We start from the raw sequence: 22,904 nt of genomic DNA on the forward strand, positions 1-22,904 counted from the left end.
TTTAATGACCTGACAACAGTATCGTAACTATATCACTTCTTAGTCTATTCAAAGGTTTTGTTAGTTTTTGAGGTGAATACTGACACCTTTGTGCTTTATAAAGAATATTTCCATAAAAAAATGGATGTGAAATACCTGAACGTATAAGAAGTCTGCATGTTGAGCTATATTTACGAATGATGTCCTTATACCGATGATAAAATTTAGTAAATGTTTTGACTAGTTTGTGATATCGAAAACCCTGGTGTAATAATTTTTCAGTAATACATAAATTTCTCTCGTTAAAATCTAAAACATTGTTACATACACGAGCGAATCGTACAAGTTGAGATATATAAACACCGTAAGATGGTGACAAGGGAACGTCACCATCTAAAAATGGATAATTAACGATAGGAAATGAAAAATCATCTCTTTTATCATAAATTTTAGTATTCAGCTTTCCGTTAGTGATATAGATATCAAGATCGAGGAAAGGGCAGTGGTCATTGTTAGTATTAGCTTTATTTAAAGTAAGTTCAACAGGATAAATTTCTTTAATATACATACTGAAGTCGTCATTATTGAGAGCCAAAATATCATCCAAATATCTAAAAGTATTATTAAATTTGTTTATCAGATGTTGTTTCGATGGGTAACCGGATAACCGCAATTTCTTGTGGATGGTCACAAGCACTTGTTTCAGAAAATAACCGTATATATTACCTGAAAGTGAAGTTTATGTATATGTTTTGCGTGAAAGATAATTTTTTATCGAAATATTTTAAAACCATACATAGTTGGTTAGTCTTGTATGATTTTTAAATTTAGTTTCTTGTGGATAATTCGGAGTTTAGTATGACGTCCATTATCATCGAACTAGTATAGTATAAATATTTGTTTAGGGACCAGCTGAAATTTAAGACGCCTCCGGGTGCGGGAGTTTCTCGCTAAATCGGTTGAAGACCCATTGGTGGCCTTCGGCTGTTGTCTGTTCTATGGTCGGATTGTTGTCTCTTTGACACATTCCCATTTCCATTCTCAATTTTATTTTTATAGCAAGTAAAGTATGAACGGGAAAAAACTGGGGGAATCCAAGATCTGTGTAAGTGAACTGAAAGTGAAAAGTTTTCGGACAGTTTTATGCTAACAATTCGACCAATAGGCGTATATCTCTATGCCAATCCCTGAATAAGACACTTTGGCAAGACAGTTCATATAATACGACAGCAATGTTTTGTAAGTATACATATAAGGGGTGTATGTAAGTTGTGTTTATTGTAGTGCCTATAAAATTGAGAATGGAAATGGGGAATGCTTCAAAGAGACAAAAACTCGACAAAAGCGCAGAACACTACCCAAGCGTGAAGGCAAACAATGGTTCTTCAACAGAGCGAGAAAATCCAGCACCCGGAGACGGTCTTCAGTTTCATGGTCCGTAAACAACAATGGTACTAGTCGAGTCATAGAAAATTGGCGTCACACTTAATTCCGAAACAGATAAATGATCCGAAATTTAAAAAAAAAACATGCAAAAATTTCAATGGTAAGATAGATGTTCCTGATTTGGAACAGGCATAAACATTAGGCGGGGTTTAAATATGAGATGTCAACACACCCTCTATATCTCTAGTCAATGTAGAATAAACAAACACACAGAAATACACACAGTAGAACTCAGTATAAAATAAGTTCGATGTTAGACTGACCGGTAACACGAGATAAACTAAGCAAGATGACAAAGAACTATGCCAGCAGTAAGCTACTGATACTCCAGCTCTAGACCTCATTAGTCATTACACTGGCTTAAAAGTTTATGTCTTCATCTTCATTTATATACGTGTATGTTTAAAGCGCTCTGTAAAACTTATGTGCTCTGCTTTGTGGATTTTTAAATGTTTAATGCAAATATAGAAAGACCAATTGATAAAGGAATGGCGTGACCGTGATTAAAATATTTATTCTACCTCTAAAGGTTTATGTCACTACAGTATAGAATATCTAAAACACATTATAAAGCCGAGGCACATTTGAATAGTCACGGGAACAGTCAAAAAGTCTGTACTTACGGTAAATCACATAGCTCCATTAGGAGACCCGGACCCCTTAAATCAGATTCTGTGGGCGATTCAGTATAGTTATATAGTCCCGTTTCTATTGTATTTAAAATGTTCTGTTATGATATACATGTACATATTTATGATATACCTATAAGCTGTATTGCTTTTGGTTTGAAATAAACTAAACTAAATAGTCTAGTTTACCATTAAAAATATTGTATATAATTTTTAAAAGTTAATTGTGCACTGGTATAAGTCATTGTTCACCTGTCCATTTCGGATTACCCGGGCGGGCTTTGTCAAGAATTAATTGCGGAGACCCACATTTATAACCTCAGTTGGCTGTTGGCAATTCTCTTTGAATAAGTAAAGAATTATATGATAGTTTTTGTCGTCTCAGTGGCTCGGCTGACAAGGGCGGATCCAGCCATTTAAAAAAAGGGGGGTCCCAACCCAGGATAAAGGGGGTTCCGATTATATGTCCCATTCAAATGCATTGATCGGCCAAAAAAGGGGGTTCCAACCCCCGGAACCTCCCCCCTTCTGGATCCGCCACTGGAGCCTGAAATCCGTCTTCGGTAAATCTTTTTAAAAAACTTCAGAAAAAATTATTGATTGAAACTAAGTTACTTTGTTGGGAAAAACAACTTATGACAACTTAAAATAAGGTAAACTTAAAGTAATTTACAGTTTCAAAAAATGTCAGCGTCGATAAAGGGTATACTAAAGCTGTTATCAGGGCCGTAACTACATTGAGACAAATGAGGCAAATGCCTCATGTTAGAAATTTCAACAACAAAAACTGTGATGAAACAAAAGATTGTTTTAATATCAAATTGTTTTCACAGAAAGTGTCTAACAAGAAGCAAGTTCTCTTCACTCTCTGGTGTCGCCCCTCAGCATGTTTTTTCGTGATCCATGTTTCTATTTTTCTTTTATAGTTTTCAGAGTTGATGGTCTATTGTTTGTTCTTCTGTGTTCCGGGTTTTGTCTTTTGTTCAGTTATTGTCCTACTTTGTGACTAAATTCTGAGTGTTGATTTTCATTTGTAAACGTGTGGTTTTGCAATGTTGCATGCCCACCGATGTCCAGATATTGTGCGAGGAAATATTTTAAGAGTATACGATGCTACAAGACACAGAAAAAAATGGTCGTTTCTGCATGGAGAATTGAACTTGATATCAAAGAATACAAAACTGTCTTTTTTTCGGTAGATAAAACTAAATAGCTGACATGGTTTGAATTAAAGTAAGGTCACCAATTTCTTGGTATCAAATTATTTGAAAAAAAAACAACAAAGTATTGCCATATGACCTTTTACATTGAAGGGTTAAACTTGCATTAAATCATGTTCAGACAGTTTAACAGAAAATTAAGGAATATGGAGTAAATGTGCACGAAACCTAATTGCACACAAAGTCAATGCATAGAACAAATACTATTGATCAATGGTTACTGGAGGGTCTTCAACAATAAAAAAAAAATCATTAATACCGTAAAACAGGGTCAAGATGGTCCCTAATGTCGACACTAAATTTGAAATCTAGTCATAAAAAAAATCACCGAAGTCTAAGCACAATACTTGACAAGAACAGACAGACAGACAGACAGATCCGGTATTAATGATTATGAGAATTACAATTTTTGCTTTATCTTACACATCGGTCACATGTTGTCCATAAAACCTAAAAGTCTTGAATTACAATAAATCTATCAGACCAGAATATTGTCGCAAAAATAGCTAAAAATTAATTGCGTTTCTATGTCAGAAAGAGTCCAGGAAACGCTCAGAATGCATGATTTTGCATTATTTTTCTCAGAGCTTCTGGGGGTCTCGAGCGGTCCCCAAACCTCTTGCAAATTTTTTTTCGCTTCGTTCCGCTTGGCGAATATACTTTGCCTCACAATTAGAAGTGGCTAGTTACGGCCCTGGTTATTGATAAAGTCTGTCCTCAGTCGTGCTTCAATAATCATCAGCATTCATTCGAAGATCTTCGAACAGTACGTGACTGTATATTATGTATTATTATTGTCTCTATATTAGTCCTATAATTTATGTATGCCTGAGCCCTCATTATTTTACGAGAATTGAAAAGCATTCATTTGATAAAGATGGGCAAAATATTCTAAAGACTGGGAAAATAAGAAATGAAAGAAAACAGAAGGTGTAACACCACTAATTCGGGCCCGGCCAGAAAGCACATACCAGAAAGTAGTACATATTTAACACAAAATAGTTCCTACGCATGAGTGTAACTTTCAAAATATGTAGGATATTTAGGTATTTTTGGCATCAAATGAAAGCTGAAGGACTGGTGATCATTGTAAAACACTTTTGGACTTTTAATTTTAAATATTAAAAACACTGCACCAAATTTTAAAAAGAGGGTACATTTTGTCTGTTTGTCAGATCTGAAGTACCTGTTTTGGTACATCCCAAGTTCTGGGAACCAGTTCTTTCTTATATGCAATTAAAGGTATGTTGATTTTTTCAGTAGAAGACACCATAAAGTGTTGCTTTGACATGAAATGATTGCCACTTTATTTGAACTTAAAATAAAAGAGGTGCGCCTGCTTAAAATGGAGGAATTTAACATAGGAAGCAATGGGACCATGAATTAGTGGTGTACTTCCAGAAAAGAAAATTCATAACGGTCCAGGGGAAGGGGTCTCACTAATTATCAACAAGAAGCGTCAAGAAGCGACAAAAAGAAAAATTTTGGCGGCAAGAAGATTATTTAGCAACAAGAAAACATTTTTTTTAATTATTAAATACAAAGAAATATGCATTTGATCTTTTTATAATATACGGGCAGAAATAAAATTGATGTTTTTTTATTATATAATTGATAGATGAAAAAATAAAACATTTGTGAGGAAGAAAGGCATTGTGTAGTTTTTATCATTATATTGATAGATGAAAAAATTAAACATTTGTAAGGAAGAGAGGGATTGTGTAGTTTTTATTAAATATAAGGATTTATTGAAACAAAAAAATGAAATAATAATTATTTCCTTTCTAACAGTACAATTTATTGTTCTTGATAGGAACAACATTAGATGTGGCTTCACCCTAAGGTAATAACAGTATACACAACGTGGAACATCAAATGAGATTAACGAGGCGCGTGTCACTGTCCATTGTTTTATTGCTACAATAACATCCAATTAACACCTTCAACTTTGTACACGCGTCTGACTATACGATTTACACACGCCAAAATATACAATCATTGTAAATAATGAACACCTATTGAAAGCTCAAGATTGTTATTTATTTCCTTGAATCTTCAATCAATATGCATAAAATTATGATAAATATCGTTAAATGAGGCAATACACAAAATAAAGATGATAAATATTCACATTTCAATTTGGTTTTCCTCTTGTTTTCTTTTGCATATTCGTTTAATATTTATTCGGAGTAAGTAACTTTGATAATAGACAAATGTTTTCTTGTCGCTAAATAGTTTCTTGTCGCTTCTCGACGCTTTTTGTCGCTAAAATTCTTCTTGTCGCTAATTAGTGAGACCGAGGGGAAGTAATCGATTTTACGTGTGGCACAATGGCGGGAAACAAATGAAGAAAAAAGAATATGTTCTATGTGATACTGAGACATGCAATGTGTGTCAGGTATAGAATTTGCAAATTTTTGATAGGATACAATAGATAAAATTTAAAATCATTCACTCCAAATAAATTTTTATCAGCTAAATTTACTAACTGAGTAACTCGTCATGCAGGAAAATGAAAGTAGAATGATTTTTAAGAAACTTTCTGCCTCGTAATAAACGTGATAAACTTATGATCTTTCTGCACGTAATTGCAATAATTGCATTGCCCCTTTGTAGAATTTTCGAAACTAATTTTAGTACATGAGTGTATACAGGTAGGGATAGATCCTCAAAATTTGTAATCAGTAGGACATAAACGTATTTAAGGGCATTTACAAGGCTTAAACATTTGTTACACATGTTAAATGTCTTGATCTTGATAGGTATACACTGATATATCCAAGGATATTAAGGTTCATGTGGACCCTTTGGCTAAAATGGCCTTATTTTCACCTCAAAATTTACTCTTGAGTACAGGCAAACCTGCGCATCTGTAAAAATTTTAAGGCACAGCATGCCCTAGATAAATAAATTTCAAATATGTTCTATGTTTTAGAAAAATAAAAACTTACCAGGATTTTGCGGTATGCTTTTTTTCATTCCTCCAGAAGGTGCCAAAATAAACTAACTTGGGAAACCGGTTTGAGAACTTCCCCACAGGTAATAATTGAAGTGATCTGTATTACTTGACATGGACAATAGATGGATAATAGATACCTGACAATAATTGGTGATTTAACTGTGTACCTGAGTGGACCATATCAAGGGAAACTCAACTGTTTGTTAATTACATCATCTTCTGCAAGGACAAAAAAAAGTGCACGGCAAAATCCAGTTAAGTTATAAATTTTCTAAATCATACAATACATTTGAATTCTATTTATCTAGGGCGTGCTATGCCTTAAAACTTTTCCAGATGCACAGGTTTGTCTGTACTCGGAATAAATTTTGAAGGCGTGTTATACACCGTTGTGAAGATAAATCAATTTAGATTTGCAACATAACAAGTTTTAGTTGGGTTGACAGCCGTGAAATCGGTATATTTCTAAATCGCGAGTTGAGTATCTTGTGTTATATTAAGTTGTACAGAAAAAAAAAATTCTGAGACGAGTGGCTATGCCTTGAACTGTGGAATGATGGCAGAAAAAATTGCATCATGAATCCCTGAATTACCTGTTCAATTTCTTTTCAGGAATTATAATACTATCAGATGTCTGATATGAAAAATAAAAAGAGAAGTCATGGCCTATTATAACCCTCAAGACCGTGGCCAGATTGAAGAAAATGGTAATGAAAAGTTTACACAATCAAATCTCTATTAACACATAAACATCACACTCAAGAAATACTAAAAGTGACATCTCTAGATAGATGACCTCTCATCTAGATCAAAGTTCAAACATACATGTAGTACAATCTTCCTAGTACACTGATATTTATTCATCTCTGAAGTTTAAGCTCACAAAAGGATTTCAAAATATAAATTATTATAGATGACAATAAACTTATTGTACAAAGGAAATGTACTATAAAAACAACATGACAAAAGTACAAATACAGTTGTACTTACACGATTTAGTGAAGTAGACAAATCTGTTCTTTTAAACGATAATATTGTTTATCCAGATTTTTGCTGATTGAATTATTTGCCTATAAGTTGTTGTTCGATTGAAAGAATAGTGACAAAATGTTTTTTTTTTCATCACCCAAGTCATGAATTTCCTCAAAACATCTGTCATATTCCTGATGGGGAACATTGGAATGTATAAGGCAATTTATTTCTTATTTTGGCAACTTGACACAAATTCAATTAATTGTTAAATTTATGACAAAAATAAAATGACTTATGATCAGCACTCAAAAGCAGAGTGGATCTGGTAACCATAAATTGACCAATATTTTTGTTTTAGCTATGCTTACTTCATCCAATCATAAGAGTCAATGACATAATGCTCATCTCGTATCGAGTAAGTGTTAGGAGTAACTTGAAAAAATGACAAAGTTAATAACAGAAATTGCTAACACAGGACTTCTGAAATAAAATCATCTGATGTTTGCCACACCTGGCTGCAATTTTTATAATGCTTATTATGCTAACTTTCTCTGTTTTATATTTCAAGTTGGTGCGACTATTATGATTCAGCATTGTAAGCAGGAAGCAGAGAGTAAATTACAGCAACAGGACTATGTTGGAGCCTATGATGACTATAGTTATGCCATAAGGATAGCACAAGCTATACCTTTTGTTGGAGAGGAGATGCCAAAACTACTGTGTAACAGATCCATGGTTCTCCTGAAAATGAGGAGATATGCAGAAGCATTGGCTGATGCCATGGCCAGCATCAATGCATTTCCATATTGGATTAAAGTAATTAACTAAACATGTCAAAGAGCGTCCCTAGACTTTACAGAAGAAAATGTTTTTAATGGCTAAAAGTCTACTACTAGTGAATTGTTCCTTAGAAAATGTGATGGTCGATAAATTTTTGTGCAATGAGGGGTGATGTTAAAGATAAGATTTTGCATATAAATTTAGCATTAAAGTGAGGGGGAAAATACAATTTTAAGACCTGCTTCCATATAAGTAGGCATTATTTTTTTAAATCTGTGTAAAATATGAAAATTTCATTTTGTCCATTTTAGGGTTTCTGGAGAGCAAGCCAAGTTTTCAAAGAACAAGGACAATTGTACAAAGCTGTAGATATATTAAATGAAGGATTAGATGCTTGTAGGAAATATTCTTATAAGGATGATCAGCTGACTTTCTTTACGGAGATGGCAACAATTCTTAGCTATGCCAAAGGTAAACAGGTTGTTAAATGTTTTATCTCATCTGGTCTCAAATCCTAGCAAGATAAATTGATAACAATATTATTTATCTGTGAATTTAAGTAGTTTGTATGTTTTAAGAGTGCTCAGCTGAAATACCGTATATTCTTTATTTGTTCGCTGCAGCCAAAGAAACCTGTAAAATTTTACCCTGCATAAATTACTAGCATATTCCAAAATTTTAACGTTGTTTGAAAGTTTTATGCATTATGCTATTATTTATCTAATCTTTTTCGATGTTCGACAGATTACAAGAATTTGCATACTTAATTAAGATCTCTTGTTTTCACGATAATTTAATCAAATTGGCTAATCCAACATGTCACACCTTTTGACAACAAGCAATCAGTGACATGTTAAAAAATGTTAATTTAGAGAATCTATTGATTGGTGTCATTGTAAGAGATAAATTTGTCCTGGTAAAATATGTCTGGGCGGACACATATAACTAGTAGAAAAAGTCCATGGTTACAAAATTTACTAGTATTTTTTGTCTGATGTTAGTAATTTATGTCCTCAGACTAATTTTCCTAGGAATTCTAGTCCATGTCATTAATATTCCTAGGTAAAAATGTCCATACTCTCTTTATAGGAAAAATATATATTAATGAATCAAATCATTTACCTTTAAAGAATGGAAACTTATGAGTTTTGTATAAATTATATTTTTAATAAAATGTATGTCCCACACTAATTTTCCTAGGAAATCATGTCCATGTCATTAATATTCCTAGGTAAAAATGTCCATGCTCTTTATTTTGAAAGGTAAATAAAAATGTTATATTTTGATATTGTTATAAAGAGCTGTGTATCAATTCTTTTAATAAAGTTTATGTTCCCAGACTAATTTTCCTAGGAAATTTTGTCCATGTCATTAATATTCCTAGGTAAATTTATCCATGTCCTGTATTTTAAAAGAAACGTTTTAATGAAACAAATTATTCACATGGAAATGCAATTTTTATGTTTTAAAATATTGTTCTGTTCAAGAGCTCGGGCATTAAAAGTCCCCAGACTAATTTTCCTAGGAAATCATGTCCATGTTAATAATATTGCTAGGTAAAATGCCAGACCCTTATTTTGAAAGATAGAGTTTAATACAGTTGATGTCCTCAGACTAATTTTCCTAGGAAAATCGTGTCCATGTCAATAATTTTCCTAGGTAAAATCGTCCATGACCTTTATTTTAAAAGATCAATATGAATTTTATGTTTCAATTTTCGGTTAAACAGTTTTGTATTAATATTTTATTAAAATCTGTGTCCCCAGACTTATTTTCCTAGGACATCATGTCCATGTCATTAACATTCCTAGGTTATAACGTCACTTTCCTTTATTTCAAACATTTTCAAAAGGGAAAAAAATAATGAAACTTTCAAATCTAAACTAAAAATATGATTCTGTTTTCATTTTCAATAATTGTTATAATATGATAAAAATTATTAGTATAATGTCTTAGGACAATTTTTCCGAGGAAAATAAGTGCCAGACATATTTTGCTACCTATGGACTTATTTTCCTAGGGAAATTTGTCCTGGGACTTACATTCCTAGTAAAATTATGATCATGGACTTGATTTCCTAGGAAAAAAAGTCTGGCGGACAGATTTTACTACCGGACCAAATTTACTGTTACATCATAACCTGAAAAATTTGCATATAGTGTAAAAAATTAAATAAATCACATTTACATGGATATTTGTATACCTGTAATGATCAAAACCTTCAACTTTTAGCATACCCAATGTACATATTTTACGTTCAATGAAAGTGTAGTTTCGCTTGTAGTACTCATATTTATTTGATATAGATTAACTGTTACTTAATAAAGTTTCTGTTGTTTACAACTTTTACAATACGATGGTTATTTTTTTGCATGTATTTTCCCATTCAGCAAAAATAATGCACAGTGAAAAATAAACCTGCCAATTTTGTCATCAAATCGCCAAAAAAATTCTGCGCAAAAAAAACCGATATATACGTTATATGCTCAGTAGCTCTTTCAGTATTTTATACATCAGTCCTCATTGTTTGAAATGAGACAATTTTAGTACTAACTTTAGATCCTGTTAATCCTGTTTTGTAACTATTTCTTCACTACCAATCAATTAAATTTTTGTATGGAACATTGATTTCTAAATATCCAATGTAGCACTTGGCTCGTTTAATTTTAATAAAATTTTGACAAAGTATTAACTTTGACCCTTTAAATAAAATATAAAAATTTCAAAGAACTTGCTTGAACCAATCTCATTCTCAGAAAAAAATTGGTTGGATATAAATCAGTTTGACAAACACTAATTCTGGTCAATGAGAGTCTTAATATTTTCTTAACCATACAACGTGATTAAATGTTAAGCTGATTTTACAGAGTTATCTCCCTGTAGTGTTAGGTACCACCTTAACTTTCTAATAAGATGGAATTTTTTGCTAAAAAAAGTTGTTGTGTAAAAGAAATGATGTTCTCACCCAAGAGCAACATTAGGGTATGCATTTTGAGACATCAAACATATGGTGGTTACACAATACATTTTATTTTATTTTACATAGTTACAAATTTGTAATACAGACATAATATTTTTGCAGGTTGCTCAGTTAATCCATTTCTTCGAAGCCCTGATTCAAGCCAGACGTCACTTAAAGTCAAGGTCATACAAAGGTTGATATTTAACAAGGCTTGGGAAGCCATCAGTTACTTAGTGACAGGATTATCCTCTGGGGATAATGATGAGTTAGCAGAATCATTTTGTGACCTTGACTTATCATTTGTTCCTGTCGGAGACCTCCTGAGAGAAACATCAGTATCCCAGAGGAAAAGCTGGGGAATACATTTAGCAATTACTCTCCTTGGAAATGGTTCTTCTTTTGAACAGATGGAACTTGCATTAGGACAGGCTACTATTCACATTGGAGTCCAATCTGCTTTAGAAACAGGTATAGAATAGACTAGAATAGAATATTTTAATATTAAAGTGCAACCTGAATTATAAGAAAAATTACATTCATATATACAAGTAATTTTCAGCCAGCCAAATAGGCTTATGATGCACTGTACATTGTGTATCATTATTAAAAATGAAATAAATAAATAAATATAGTTCAAATTTACACGCAAATTTATATAGCAAGGCACGTTAACAGTTGATTCTAGATTTTCTAATGGTAAAACAGTTCAAAATAAAGTTAGAAACAAGCTTGCTGTAATTACAAAATAAATGTTTTAATTTGATGTTTGCTGGTAGCGTAGTTAAGTCTATGTTGTACTTATCTCGGATATCATTAAATAATGTTGTTCGTAATTGTTCATAGCGTTCACAAAACAGCAAGTGATGGGATTCGTCCCCTATTGATTGAGACTTGCACATTTTACAAAGGCGTTGGTCAAGTGGCACATTACGAAATCTGCCCTTTTCGATTTCTAAATGTAAAGTTCCACTTCGCATCCAGGTTATCACTGATCGTTGTTGTCTTGATAAACACTTTTTCAAGTATGGCTCTACATTGTAGTCAGCTTTAATGTTTTTATATGTTCGTAATTTAGGCATATCTTCCAGTGCTTTTAGTCATTCCTGTTGATGCAGTTCAACGAGTTTGTTCTTAATACAAGATACGATATGAGCCGTTGGTTGTCGTTCTGAGTTTTGATTGAAATACACATCTTGTAGACCACATTTAGTCATTATTGTTTTTACATCATTATTCCATGTTCTTTTATATCTGTTGGAAATGTTGAAATCCCACACAAAAGTTTTGCGACACAGCCTATATTCAGGAATTTCACAAAGTTTACACCATAGTTTTATCATGTTACATTGAGTTTTCATGTGTATAGGAGTCCAGGTATAGAAAAAAATATTTGTAAACAAACCCATTGGGATTACAACTTTTGGTCATGATGTTCTGTAGCCCATTTTTTTTTTAGTTATTACGGGTGATACTTTACAATTAAAATTTCTTTGGTATATATTGCAATCATTTAACATGTCCACTTTTATTATTTTTATACATATGAAAATTGTATACAAACATTTTACACATTTTTGGGAATAATATACATTTCTGTTATAATTGTAGGAGATTTAGAATTTTTGAAGTTTTTGTTGGCAACTTTCATTGATAGTCAAGCCAAAAAAGATATGATTGACAAAAATGGCGATTCAGCTGTCCATTTAGTGGTGAAGTCAGGGAAAATTAATACCACACTTGGAGAATCTATTTTAAGATTGTTGATGAACAGTGGATGTACAGCTTATTTGAAGAATATGTCTGGACAGCTACCAATTGATTACCTTAAACCAACTGACCAGGGCTTTTCATTATTACAGGCAGCAAAAAGTAATGCAGGTAAATATTGTTTAGAAGATTAAATATGATGATACTCATGGTACTTCAATCAGATAAAAGTAGTACCATGAAAAAATGCCTTTCTTTTGCCTTCTCCTCAATCTCCTTCATGGTCTTCCCAAGGTCTTTCTTCTCAAGTTTCTACCGTTCTATACCAGTCTCCTTTTGTCCCCCTCTTTTAATGCTAACGAAACATTCTAAAGGCCTTCAACAGCTATATAGTATTGATGTCTGAAGGTCATTCATTTACTGTAAACAGGGAAATTTTTGCGGCAATTTTATTTTCGCTATTTTCGCAGTACTAGTTGAAATGCCGAGATTTAACGACCACAAGTATTTCATAGAAAACCAAACACCAATATGAAGACCTTACATGAAGAATTTGAATACTAGTATCAACACTTATCTCATGATAGTCCTTATTAATCTACTTGGACATTATGGATATTGCTAAATAAACAACTATGGATACAGTTATATGTAAATGACACCTGTTATTCAGTTTTAAAAACATAACCCATTGTATCTGCTGCACAAATCAAACAAATTTTAACAAATAAGCAGTAATTCTGTCAGCATTCAATTCACTTTTAATTAGGTCATTCCCTTGTTAATTGTGATTGTGTTTTTACAAGCAAACATGACTTAAAGTTATAAATGTGAACCAACAAAAAGGAATTTTGAATGGTTTTATCACTTAAGTTAAATACATTTATTATTTACAGTTTCCAAATCCTTTTATATGAAAAAACTTATATAGGAAACTGATTGGGAAATCACAATTTTACAATGACCGGAATCTAGAGTTGGTAACTCGTGAAAAAAAGACTGAGCAAAAATTTCCCAGTATACAGAAAAATAAAATCTTGAATGGTAAAAGCATCCTAAAATCAACCTTTTCCAAAAATGTTGAGAGACAATACCTCAAAAAAACATTGAAATGAAAACTTTCTGTTCATGTCATATGTTTAAGTGAACCACCCTTCATTTTATATATTAAATCTTGTAAATGATAGATGCGTTGGATTTCCACTGAAAGTAAAAAAAAAAAAAAAAGGAACTTAGGTTTTACCTCAATATTTTGATGAGGTTTAATCAATATTTTGATGAGTTTTTGGTTAAGTGTTATTCCTATGACTTTTCATGTTTTTCTAGGGTGCTATGTGCAAACCTGAGCAGGGTTATTAACCTATTGCAGTGTTGAATACATCTTATCACTATTTGGAAATCTGTCCTGCTTCAACTTTTAACTTCATACAGCAATCACTTTACCATTGTGGCGTCAGCAATTTCCTATTATGATGTGAAAATTTTACTGGAATTTTTGTGTTGTCCAGTACTGGCAGACAAATAGTTTTAAGATGTATACATTTGTAATGCAGTGCATGTTTCATTCCTTTTATAGATGAAGAAATCAGGAAGCAGATCATAATGTTTAAAAACAAGGGTAACGATGCACTAAAAAACACCAACAATGGACAGGCCATACAGATGTATACCAAGGGATTACAACTATGTGGAGATAACTCCGTATTGAAAAGAGAAGCAGCTGTGTTGCTCAGCAACAGATCAAATGTGTACAGCATGATGGGAATGCATAAAGAAGCTTTGAAGGATGCAGATGAATCTATCAAAAGTGATAATTCTTGGTACAAGGTAAAATATAGGATTCAGCCATGTTGAGAATAAAAAAAGTTGATAATTTGATAATAGAATGCCTGGGTATCACTTTTTAGCTAGTCTTACAAGATATCAGCTTAATACCACTGTCAATTCAGAAAATATTGTGAGCATTTATTTATGCAATAATGATATTACCAATTAGGAGTTATTGTTTTTTAAATTTTTTATTAAAGTTTTCTTGGTTGGTATGAATGATTTTATATTTAAAAAAGAGCTTATGATTTTGAAATATGATTTGAAAGGAACTATCAGCCCTGAAGTTCTGGCATTGTTGGCTAATAGTTGTTTTTGCTTGCATTTAACGGTAACTTTTAATTTTAGGATGCTGTCTGCAAGACTTACAAAACAACTTACATATTTAACTTTGACACAATTTTTTATCAAATGAAGACTACTGTGGATTCATTATTTTTCGTTGGATACCAATTTTTCGAAGGGAACCCGGAAACCAGGAAATTAAATGTTCAACAAATACAAAAATTTTCAAAAGTTTGTATGCAGATTTCAGCAAAACCATGAAATTAAATATCCACAAACATGTAAGTTTTCCTTTATCCACGAAAATTGGTATTCACGAAAATAGATCGATCCACAGTATGATGTCATAATAATCTTGGATACCCTGCATATACAGGAATGTATACAAATTGTTGAGTGTTGAAAATGGTCTATTATCAACAAAGTCACATAATAAAATAATTAGTCTCCATTTCCCTATATTTAGAATTTATAAGTAAGGGGATTAGTTTCCTCTTTTTGTATGCGATACAGATTTTAAGTATATTATATAAACCACTAGGGTTACTGGAGAAAAGGCCAGGAGTTGAAACAGATGAAGAGATTTACAGATGCCTATACAACATTCCTTAGCATGTTTACCTCATGTTACGATGTCTACCCAGGAGACAAACTGAACTTCATGACAGAAGCTGCTGTTTTGTTCAAAGATATTCCAGGTATGAAGTAAACACAACTATATGACAAGGTATTCAAGTTAAGAGACACATTGTGACAGTTTCAGCCTATACAGATGTTTTCTGTCCTCTGAAAATTTGCATTTGAAATTTTTGATGGAACCCACTTTGGCAATTTGAACCAAACTTTGAGGGAATGATGTATGGACAGTATTTTTTTTAAAATCTAGATTTAAATTTAGTTCTGATTGGATGAAAGAAATGACTGCCTATGGCAATCTTTGATTTCAATAAAAAAAAATATGCTGATAACTTTCATTTCAGCATAAAATCATTGATTCACATATGTTATTCACAGATTTACAGAAAAGAGACAAGTACAAGATGTTATCACTAGGAGACAGAGATATGTGGGCCAATATCTTAATTAAGTTATCAAAGACAGGCGACTGGCTGACCATTAGATATCTATTGATGGGGATGTCGACAGAGGTTCCTAAAGCTCCTAGTAGCAGAGGTAATATGTGTTGTTATGATTGGTCAAAATGATTTTTTCATGCTGATTTTTGAAATGAGTGATTTAATGTATTCCATTCCTTAGCTGTGGAATTTCTTATATTATTTGGAAACAGTAGTTAACATATCTTTCCACGAAGATTCACACATTTTACATAAGCAGATGTAGCCACCAAGACAGCCAAGTGTTTTAGATCAACATTCCTTTCTACCATCATTTATATTTTTACATGAAAAGGGAGAACTAACCCAAACAGCTATGATCAAAAAGTGTTCCAAATTAATGCATATTTCTACTATTAACATGAAATTGAGAATGGGAATGGGGAATATATCAAAAAGACAACAACCCAACCAAAGAGCAGAATACAGACGAAGGCCAATAATGGGTCTTCAACACAGAGAAAATCTTGCACCCAGAGGCGGAATTCAGTTTGCCCCTTGTACTAGTTCATTGAAAATGGAAGTCACACTAATGTATCATATATTTTTACAGGAGAAGGTGTAGCAGCTCAGGCAACCACTAACAGTATGTCATTTGGCACTGTATTTGAATATCTGAAGACTGTAAGATATATGACAATAACAGCTAGTTGGTTGACCCCTACATTAGTAGTGCTACTATACAGACATAAAGGGAACTATCTTAACTTCCTAGCTGATGAAAGAGATACATGTGTACATGCTGTTGTCAGATATGCACTTATTACAGGTACAGAAAGATGAAATATTTCATGTTTCCAGACTTTATACTTCCAAATTTTATGGATGATTAAAAATTTGTGAAAAATTTGTGAAATAGTGTAATAAACTAATGCATCAGTAAGTGAAAATCTTATATTTTTACTTTTTATATTTTTACTTTCAACTGTGTGTCTTTGAAAATCAGTCCAAGGAAAGTAGGGTGAACAGTTATAGGTTATTGATAAAAAACATTTGTTGTCTAATGATAGGATGAATTTTGTATTTCTGTTTAGCTTTATTCAAATACCCAGTTAATCAGTCATTTAAAAAAACATAAATTTAGTGTTTTGGTTTTTTTTAAGCACTGTTTGTTTGCTTCACTCATCTTTAGATACACTTATGAAACTTTAAAATTTTATTTTGCATTAATTAGATAATACAGAGAAAAAAAGTTTAGACCACATATTACCACCTGCATATATATTATACCATCCATTGTCATAGAATAAAGGGGAAGGATCCTGAAAAGTCCTTGACACCGAAAGTAAGGAGTCTTGTTATTATATAAGCAAATCAAGGACATAAGATATTTATTTCAATTATATTGTTACATGTTCAGTCTAATGGTATGAACCTTTTAACTTGATTTCATTTGTTTACGTAATGGTCAGTTATTTTGAAGAAAAGTTAAAAATTATGCCAGATTTACAAACTTATCTATACAATTCATTTTAGGTCATATTGATCTGTTGAATGAGATGCCAATCAAAAGTTCACCTTTCCGTGATGAATATTTAGATGGTCGACGAGAGACGCCATTCCACATCATAACAAAGTATAAACACACAGAGGATGTTAGTCTAATGGTTAAGGTTGCCAGAGTACTTATTGGGAAACAATTTACAGCAAGTATGATGGACATGGACAAGCGTTTAGCTATAGATTATGTGTCAGAAGATCGGCAAAAGCCCTTGTATGATGTCCTTGTGAAGGTTTCTTGGAGTAAGTTCTTATCAATTTTAAAATACCCAAAGAGAATCAGAACCATTATTAAAATCCTAGGATTAAGAACTATGTAATCTTATAGCCATTTTATCTTTATATTGTCTGAGATCATTATATGTCTGAATATGATAATGATGACATGTTGTTTAATTTATTTAGCGAATATTTTTCTGGTGATATATTCAATACTCTTTCACTTACACAAGCATCTTGCTTGCAGCCAATATCCAGTATTATTAAGTTACTTTTTAGACTGTTCAATATTTTATGTTTTGTGCAGGTTATTAAAGCTTCTAGATATATTCTGAAATTGAGAAGAGATCTTAACTGAAGTAAGTGCTGAGCAAACATCTGATTATTAACAAGAAGAATAAACTTGATTTATTAGTTTGTTGTATTTTGTTCAGTCTTTTAAAATAGTTTTAGTTTAAAATGACCTTTTAAGATCCACTCTTTAATTTTACCCTGTTCAATTATAAAAAACTCATTAGGGAATAATGTAATTGACCCGTCAGTCCTGTTCTTGTCATCTCAACTCCTCTAAAACCACACATCAGAATATCAAGAAACTTTGTAGATAATACAGACAGACTGTGTAGATATGCATACTGACAGGAAATTGTGATTCTAGGTTTTGGCCTAAATTACACACCTGCAACAGTTAGTCATCACAACTTAAGAACCACATAACAGAATTTCATAAATCTAGATAATAATAACATAATATGTAGATGTGCTTATCCACATGAAATTATTAAAAGTTGACTTTTAAAGGAGTTATGAGTCTTTGAACAGGTGAGATTTAGAAACTTTGAATAGCAAAAATTATCAGCAAGGCATGATCTACAAATAAGTTAAATTATTAGTCCTTTTTCAAGTTATTGTCCTTTTTTTGCTCGTTATTTTTTATCTATAAAAGATTAGTAGAAACCTTAAAAAGAAATAATTATCAGCAGGAAAAATCTACCAATTCTTTTGTCAACATGACTTAAATTTTAGTTAACTCTTTTAGAGTTAATTCCCCTTTAAAGATGCATTAAACTTTATTGAAATTGAATTTTCAACCGGATTTTTGTGACAAAAATGTCGGTTATTGATTTGGGGATGTACGGCAGGCGATCGGGCGGGCAGCAATCAAATGTTGCCCGTGCATTAACTCATGAACTGTTCAACCAAAGCTTTTAAAATTTTGATATGTTATTACTGATGACATAATGGAGGTCAAGTTCAATAATGACGATTTTGACTTTTACCGTTCAGGAGTTATGGTTCTTGAAAGATTGAAAAATGGAGTTTCCAGTCGTGTCCGTGCATTTATGCATGAACTGTTCTACCAAAGCTTCCGAAATTTTAATATGCTGTTACTGATGACAAAATGGAGGTCAAGCTCAATAATGACGATTTTGACTTTTACCGTTCAGGAGTTATGGTTCTTGAAAGATTGAAAAATGGTGTTTCCCGTCGTGTCCGTGCATTTTCTCATGAACCATTCAACCAAAGCTTTTGAAATTTTATGTTGTTACTGATGACAAAATAGAGGTCAAGTTCAATAATGACGATTTTGACTTTTACCGTTCAGGAGTTATGGTTCTTGAAAGATCCTAAAATGGCGTTTCCATTCACGTTGTTGCATTTACTCATGAACCATTCAATCTAAGCTTTTCAAATTTTAATATGTTGATACTGAGGCCACACCAATTTGATTCCTTGTTCGACGGACCCGCCCGCACCTATTTTTTTCAAAACAGAATTTTTTTATTTTTTTTATATTCCCGCTTCCCCCATCCGGAATTGTAATCATGTCCATTTCCCGCACCGTTTTTTTTTGGTAAATATAAAAAGATATCAACATTTGTTAAATCACAGTCTAACCTGACATTTTTAAACATAAAAGTACCCCACCACACTAAATATCTGTGAGAATATTTGTTTCAGCATGAAACCTGGAGTGCTTCGATAAAAAGTTATAACAGCGGGTATTTCCGTGAAGAACAAAAAATTGGTTTATTTTCCCCTTACTTATATTCCCTATCAAAAAATGTTCGTTGTTAGAATAAAGTACAAAGAACTTCTGAAGGATTTGCCTTCAACTGCAATTATATTGTATGCTGGCGAAACAAAACTATCCATAGCCGCTGCATGTTTATGCACCTGTCCTGATAGATTCAGGAGCTAGCATGTCGTTCAGCAGTTATCGTTTGTTGATGTTGTTCATTGGTATTTTCCCATTTGGATATATAAATTAGATCATTGGTTTTCCTGTTCGAATTGAGTACGCTAATAATTTTGGGGTCCTTTATAGCTTGCTGTTTGGTTTGTATCAAAGCCCTGTGTAAAAGGCCGTACTTTGACCTGTGTTTGTTATTATCAGGTTGAGAATAACCCTCCCTCAGACAAGGGGTCATTTTACTGATGTAGAAAAGAAAATAGAAAAACCAAGGATTTGTATAGTTCTTCTATACAAAACCTTTGAACACTTAGAATTTTGTACTCAAAAAGAGGAGAGTTACATCATATTTTAAACAATTTTTTCTAAAAGAGGGGTCCACTTATTTTGAATAATATTAAACTGTAAAAGTAAATGTGTTAACATGGTTAAAGTCCAGGAATATTACTAAATTCTTGGACATGTTTTGACCATTTAATACCAGATAGATATATAGTTCTATGAGAAAATATGGGCAGCAGTCCGTTTGCGCCAATTACTGTTTCTCAGGGGTATCCTTTGCGCCAAAAGTTTTTTTCCAAATGTATCAATTGCGCCAATATTCGGAACTCATTTGCGCCAGTTTACCTGTACACATTTCTATCATAAATATTAATGATAAATATGTATTCTTATTTTGGCTTAAAAAATATCATATGTTCGGAGATAATTCAGCATTGAAGATGGGCATCTGGAGAGAAATGACTTGACATGCATTATACAGTTCATGTACAGAGAGAGAAGAACACTTATTACTTTGCTGAATTTTTAATTAAGAAATATCAAAAGAAGAAAATATTAGCTTTTGCTGATTATGTTTTAGCCACATACATGTATGTTGATGACACAGTGCTTTGTTATTGGCTGAAACTCTATCTACCGCAAGACGTACCAGTAATGGAGCAGAAGCATTCCACGGGAATTATTATGATCTGTTTTCTGTATTTCATCCTTCAATCTTTGTCTTTTTGACAATAAAGTGAAGTTACAAGCTACTACATACATTAAATTTGGAAGTACCCACACAGCGTATGTTTTATTTTTGGCGCAAATGATACCATGTAATTTTAAAACAGGTGGCGCAAACGTAGCATTAGAGAAAAAAAGTTGTGGCGCAAAAGGACGCATTTTTGGCGCAAACGGATCTCTCCCAAAATATGAACCCTTTTGTATGAACAAATATATTATAACTTGTATCATGTATATTGATCCCTCATAAATCATGTAAAAGGGATATTTATAACATTAAGGGGTTGCCCCCAAACTGATTATGATTTGGATGGAGAATTGTCTCATTGTCAGTCACACATACATAGACCAGATTTAATTATTTCTTGGTGAACAGGGAGAAAATACTTCAGAAATTAAAGAAATGTCAAAGTACAAGTGATAAATCAAGTTTTAATATTGTCAAAACTTAATTATTTTATGTTCACAAAAAAAAAACTATAATCGCTCGCCTTTACTTTTCAAGTTTCGCCTTAAAAATTTGCAAATTAAATATTTTTTTATTAAAATTTTCAAATCGCTCGCTCGCCCCAAATTTTAGAGTCCAAAAATCCGTAGAACAAGAAATTAAATTGGTGTGGCCTGATGACAAAATGGAGGTCAAATTTGATATTGACGATTTTCACTTTCACCATTCATCAGTAATGGTTCTTGTGATATTGCCAGGACACAAATAAATGTTAATAAATCCGGTTTGCTGTCATTGTGACAGCCTCTTGTATTTCATGAAGTATTGGTAGGTGCAGACTTAATTATCAGCTCCCTTTGTGGAAATTTAAAGTTGGTTGATAATACATGTAGTTTAATAAATACAAAATACAGTTGATAAATAAATAACCAGCTGTATTTGAAAAGGTCACTAATATTTACAAAAGTTGTATGTATTGATTGCAACAACACTAAAATTATATCTCATGTTTATTTACAATATAGATTAAATGTACAATACATTATGCACAGGTAGCATATATTGAACTTGTCAATAAGGAAGGTTTATAATTAAATATGATAAACAATTATTTGCCTATATATAGAAAGTGAAAGTAGATTTCTGAAAAATGTTTTTGTGACAGTAGTTAAAAAGATAATTTGTTTATTCAGTTTTGCAATCTTTAAAAAAAATATGTAATTATGAAAACCTGTGTAATAGTGGTTTTCCAATAAATGGCCAGGAATAATTAATTTTGTAACAGTATAGGTAGGAAAAATTTATTTTTGTCTTGATGTGTTTAAGGATATTTGATTTGGTAAAAAATAAAAATACTTGTCACTTTTTCCTGGTAGCAATCACTTTACAATAAGATTGATGGTAAGGCTATTATTTGTCTGCAATTTCTTATGATATAGTAAATTACAAGCAATTATTTGAATCTGGAATAATTTTGAATTCTGGAAAATTGATGAGAAAATTAAGATGTAAACTAACCCAACTAAATAGGGCGTGCATCACGCATGGCTAAGGGGGGTTAGATAGTTCATACTGAAATGATAGTGAAAGTAAAATTAACCTTAGCCATGTGTGCATGGCTTACCCTTTTTAGTTGGGTTAGTTTTCATCATACATTTCTAATCAATTTTCCAGAATTCAAAATTATTCCAGATTCAAATAATTTCTTGTTAAATAAAGAGATTTCCATTCGGATATAGTTTTGCAGTATTTAAAAAAAAATATGAAGGTTTGTAACCTGCAGTATCTAAGTCTATTTAAAAAATTAGTACTTATTGAACATTTGAACTGGTAATGGCCTATATTGGAGATATATTTTTAGTGCAAAATTTCTTTAAAAAAACCCAATTCACTTGCATATACAGTTTTGGACAAATTTCAATGAAATTTTTGTAAAAGATTTTATTTTTATAAAAATAATTGGGTCTTTTATAGATGGGCAATGATGATTTAAGAATTCTCAAAGCCATTCACTCTTACAATTGAATTGAATTGTCACCAAAGTATATCCAATGATTAAATGTGTGCTGATTAGTGGCAGAACCTTCTTTTCCTTGTTTTACATACTTCAATTACAATACAAGATATGAAGATAAGGTGATGAAACAACTATTAG

The 22,904-nt window shown here is 32.1% G+C and overlaps 1 protein-coding gene across 1 annotated transcript in view; it reads left to right on the forward strand.

Moving 5' to 3' along the window:
- Positions 1–5,572: 5,572 nt before the first annotated feature.
- The window catches only part of LOC139491021 (TPR and ankyrin repeat-containing protein 1-like), a 67,022-nt gene continuing 49,690 nt past the window's right edge, over positions 5,573–22,904 (forward strand). Inside the window, exons 1-11 of the mRNA XM_071278273.1 lie at positions 5,573–5,672; positions 6,846–6,940; positions 7,774–8,021; positions 8,297–8,456; positions 11,068–11,415; positions 12,556–12,825; positions 14,231–14,481; positions 15,308–15,464; positions 15,781–15,939; positions 16,435–16,650; positions 17,358–17,624. Of these exons, the coding sequence (XP_071134374.1) occupies positions 6,895–6,940; positions 7,774–8,021; positions 8,297–8,456; positions 11,068–11,415; positions 12,556–12,825; positions 14,231–14,481; positions 15,308–15,464; positions 15,781–15,939; positions 16,435–16,650; positions 17,358–17,624 (2,122 nt within the window). The 5' untranslated portion in view covers positions 5,573–5,672; positions 6,846–6,894. The remainder of the gene's footprint in view (positions 5,673–6,845; positions 6,941–7,773; positions 8,022–8,296; positions 8,457–11,067; positions 11,416–12,555; positions 12,826–14,230; positions 14,482–15,307; positions 15,465–15,780; positions 15,940–16,434; positions 16,651–17,357; positions 17,625–22,904) is intronic.

The sequence above is a fragment of the Mytilus edulis genome, chromosome 1, assembly GCF_963676685.1.
Source record: "Mytilus edulis chromosome 1, xbMytEdul2.2, whole genome shotgun sequence".
NCBI lineage: Eukaryota > Metazoa > Mollusca > Bivalvia > Mytilida > Mytilidae > Mytilus > Mytilus edulis.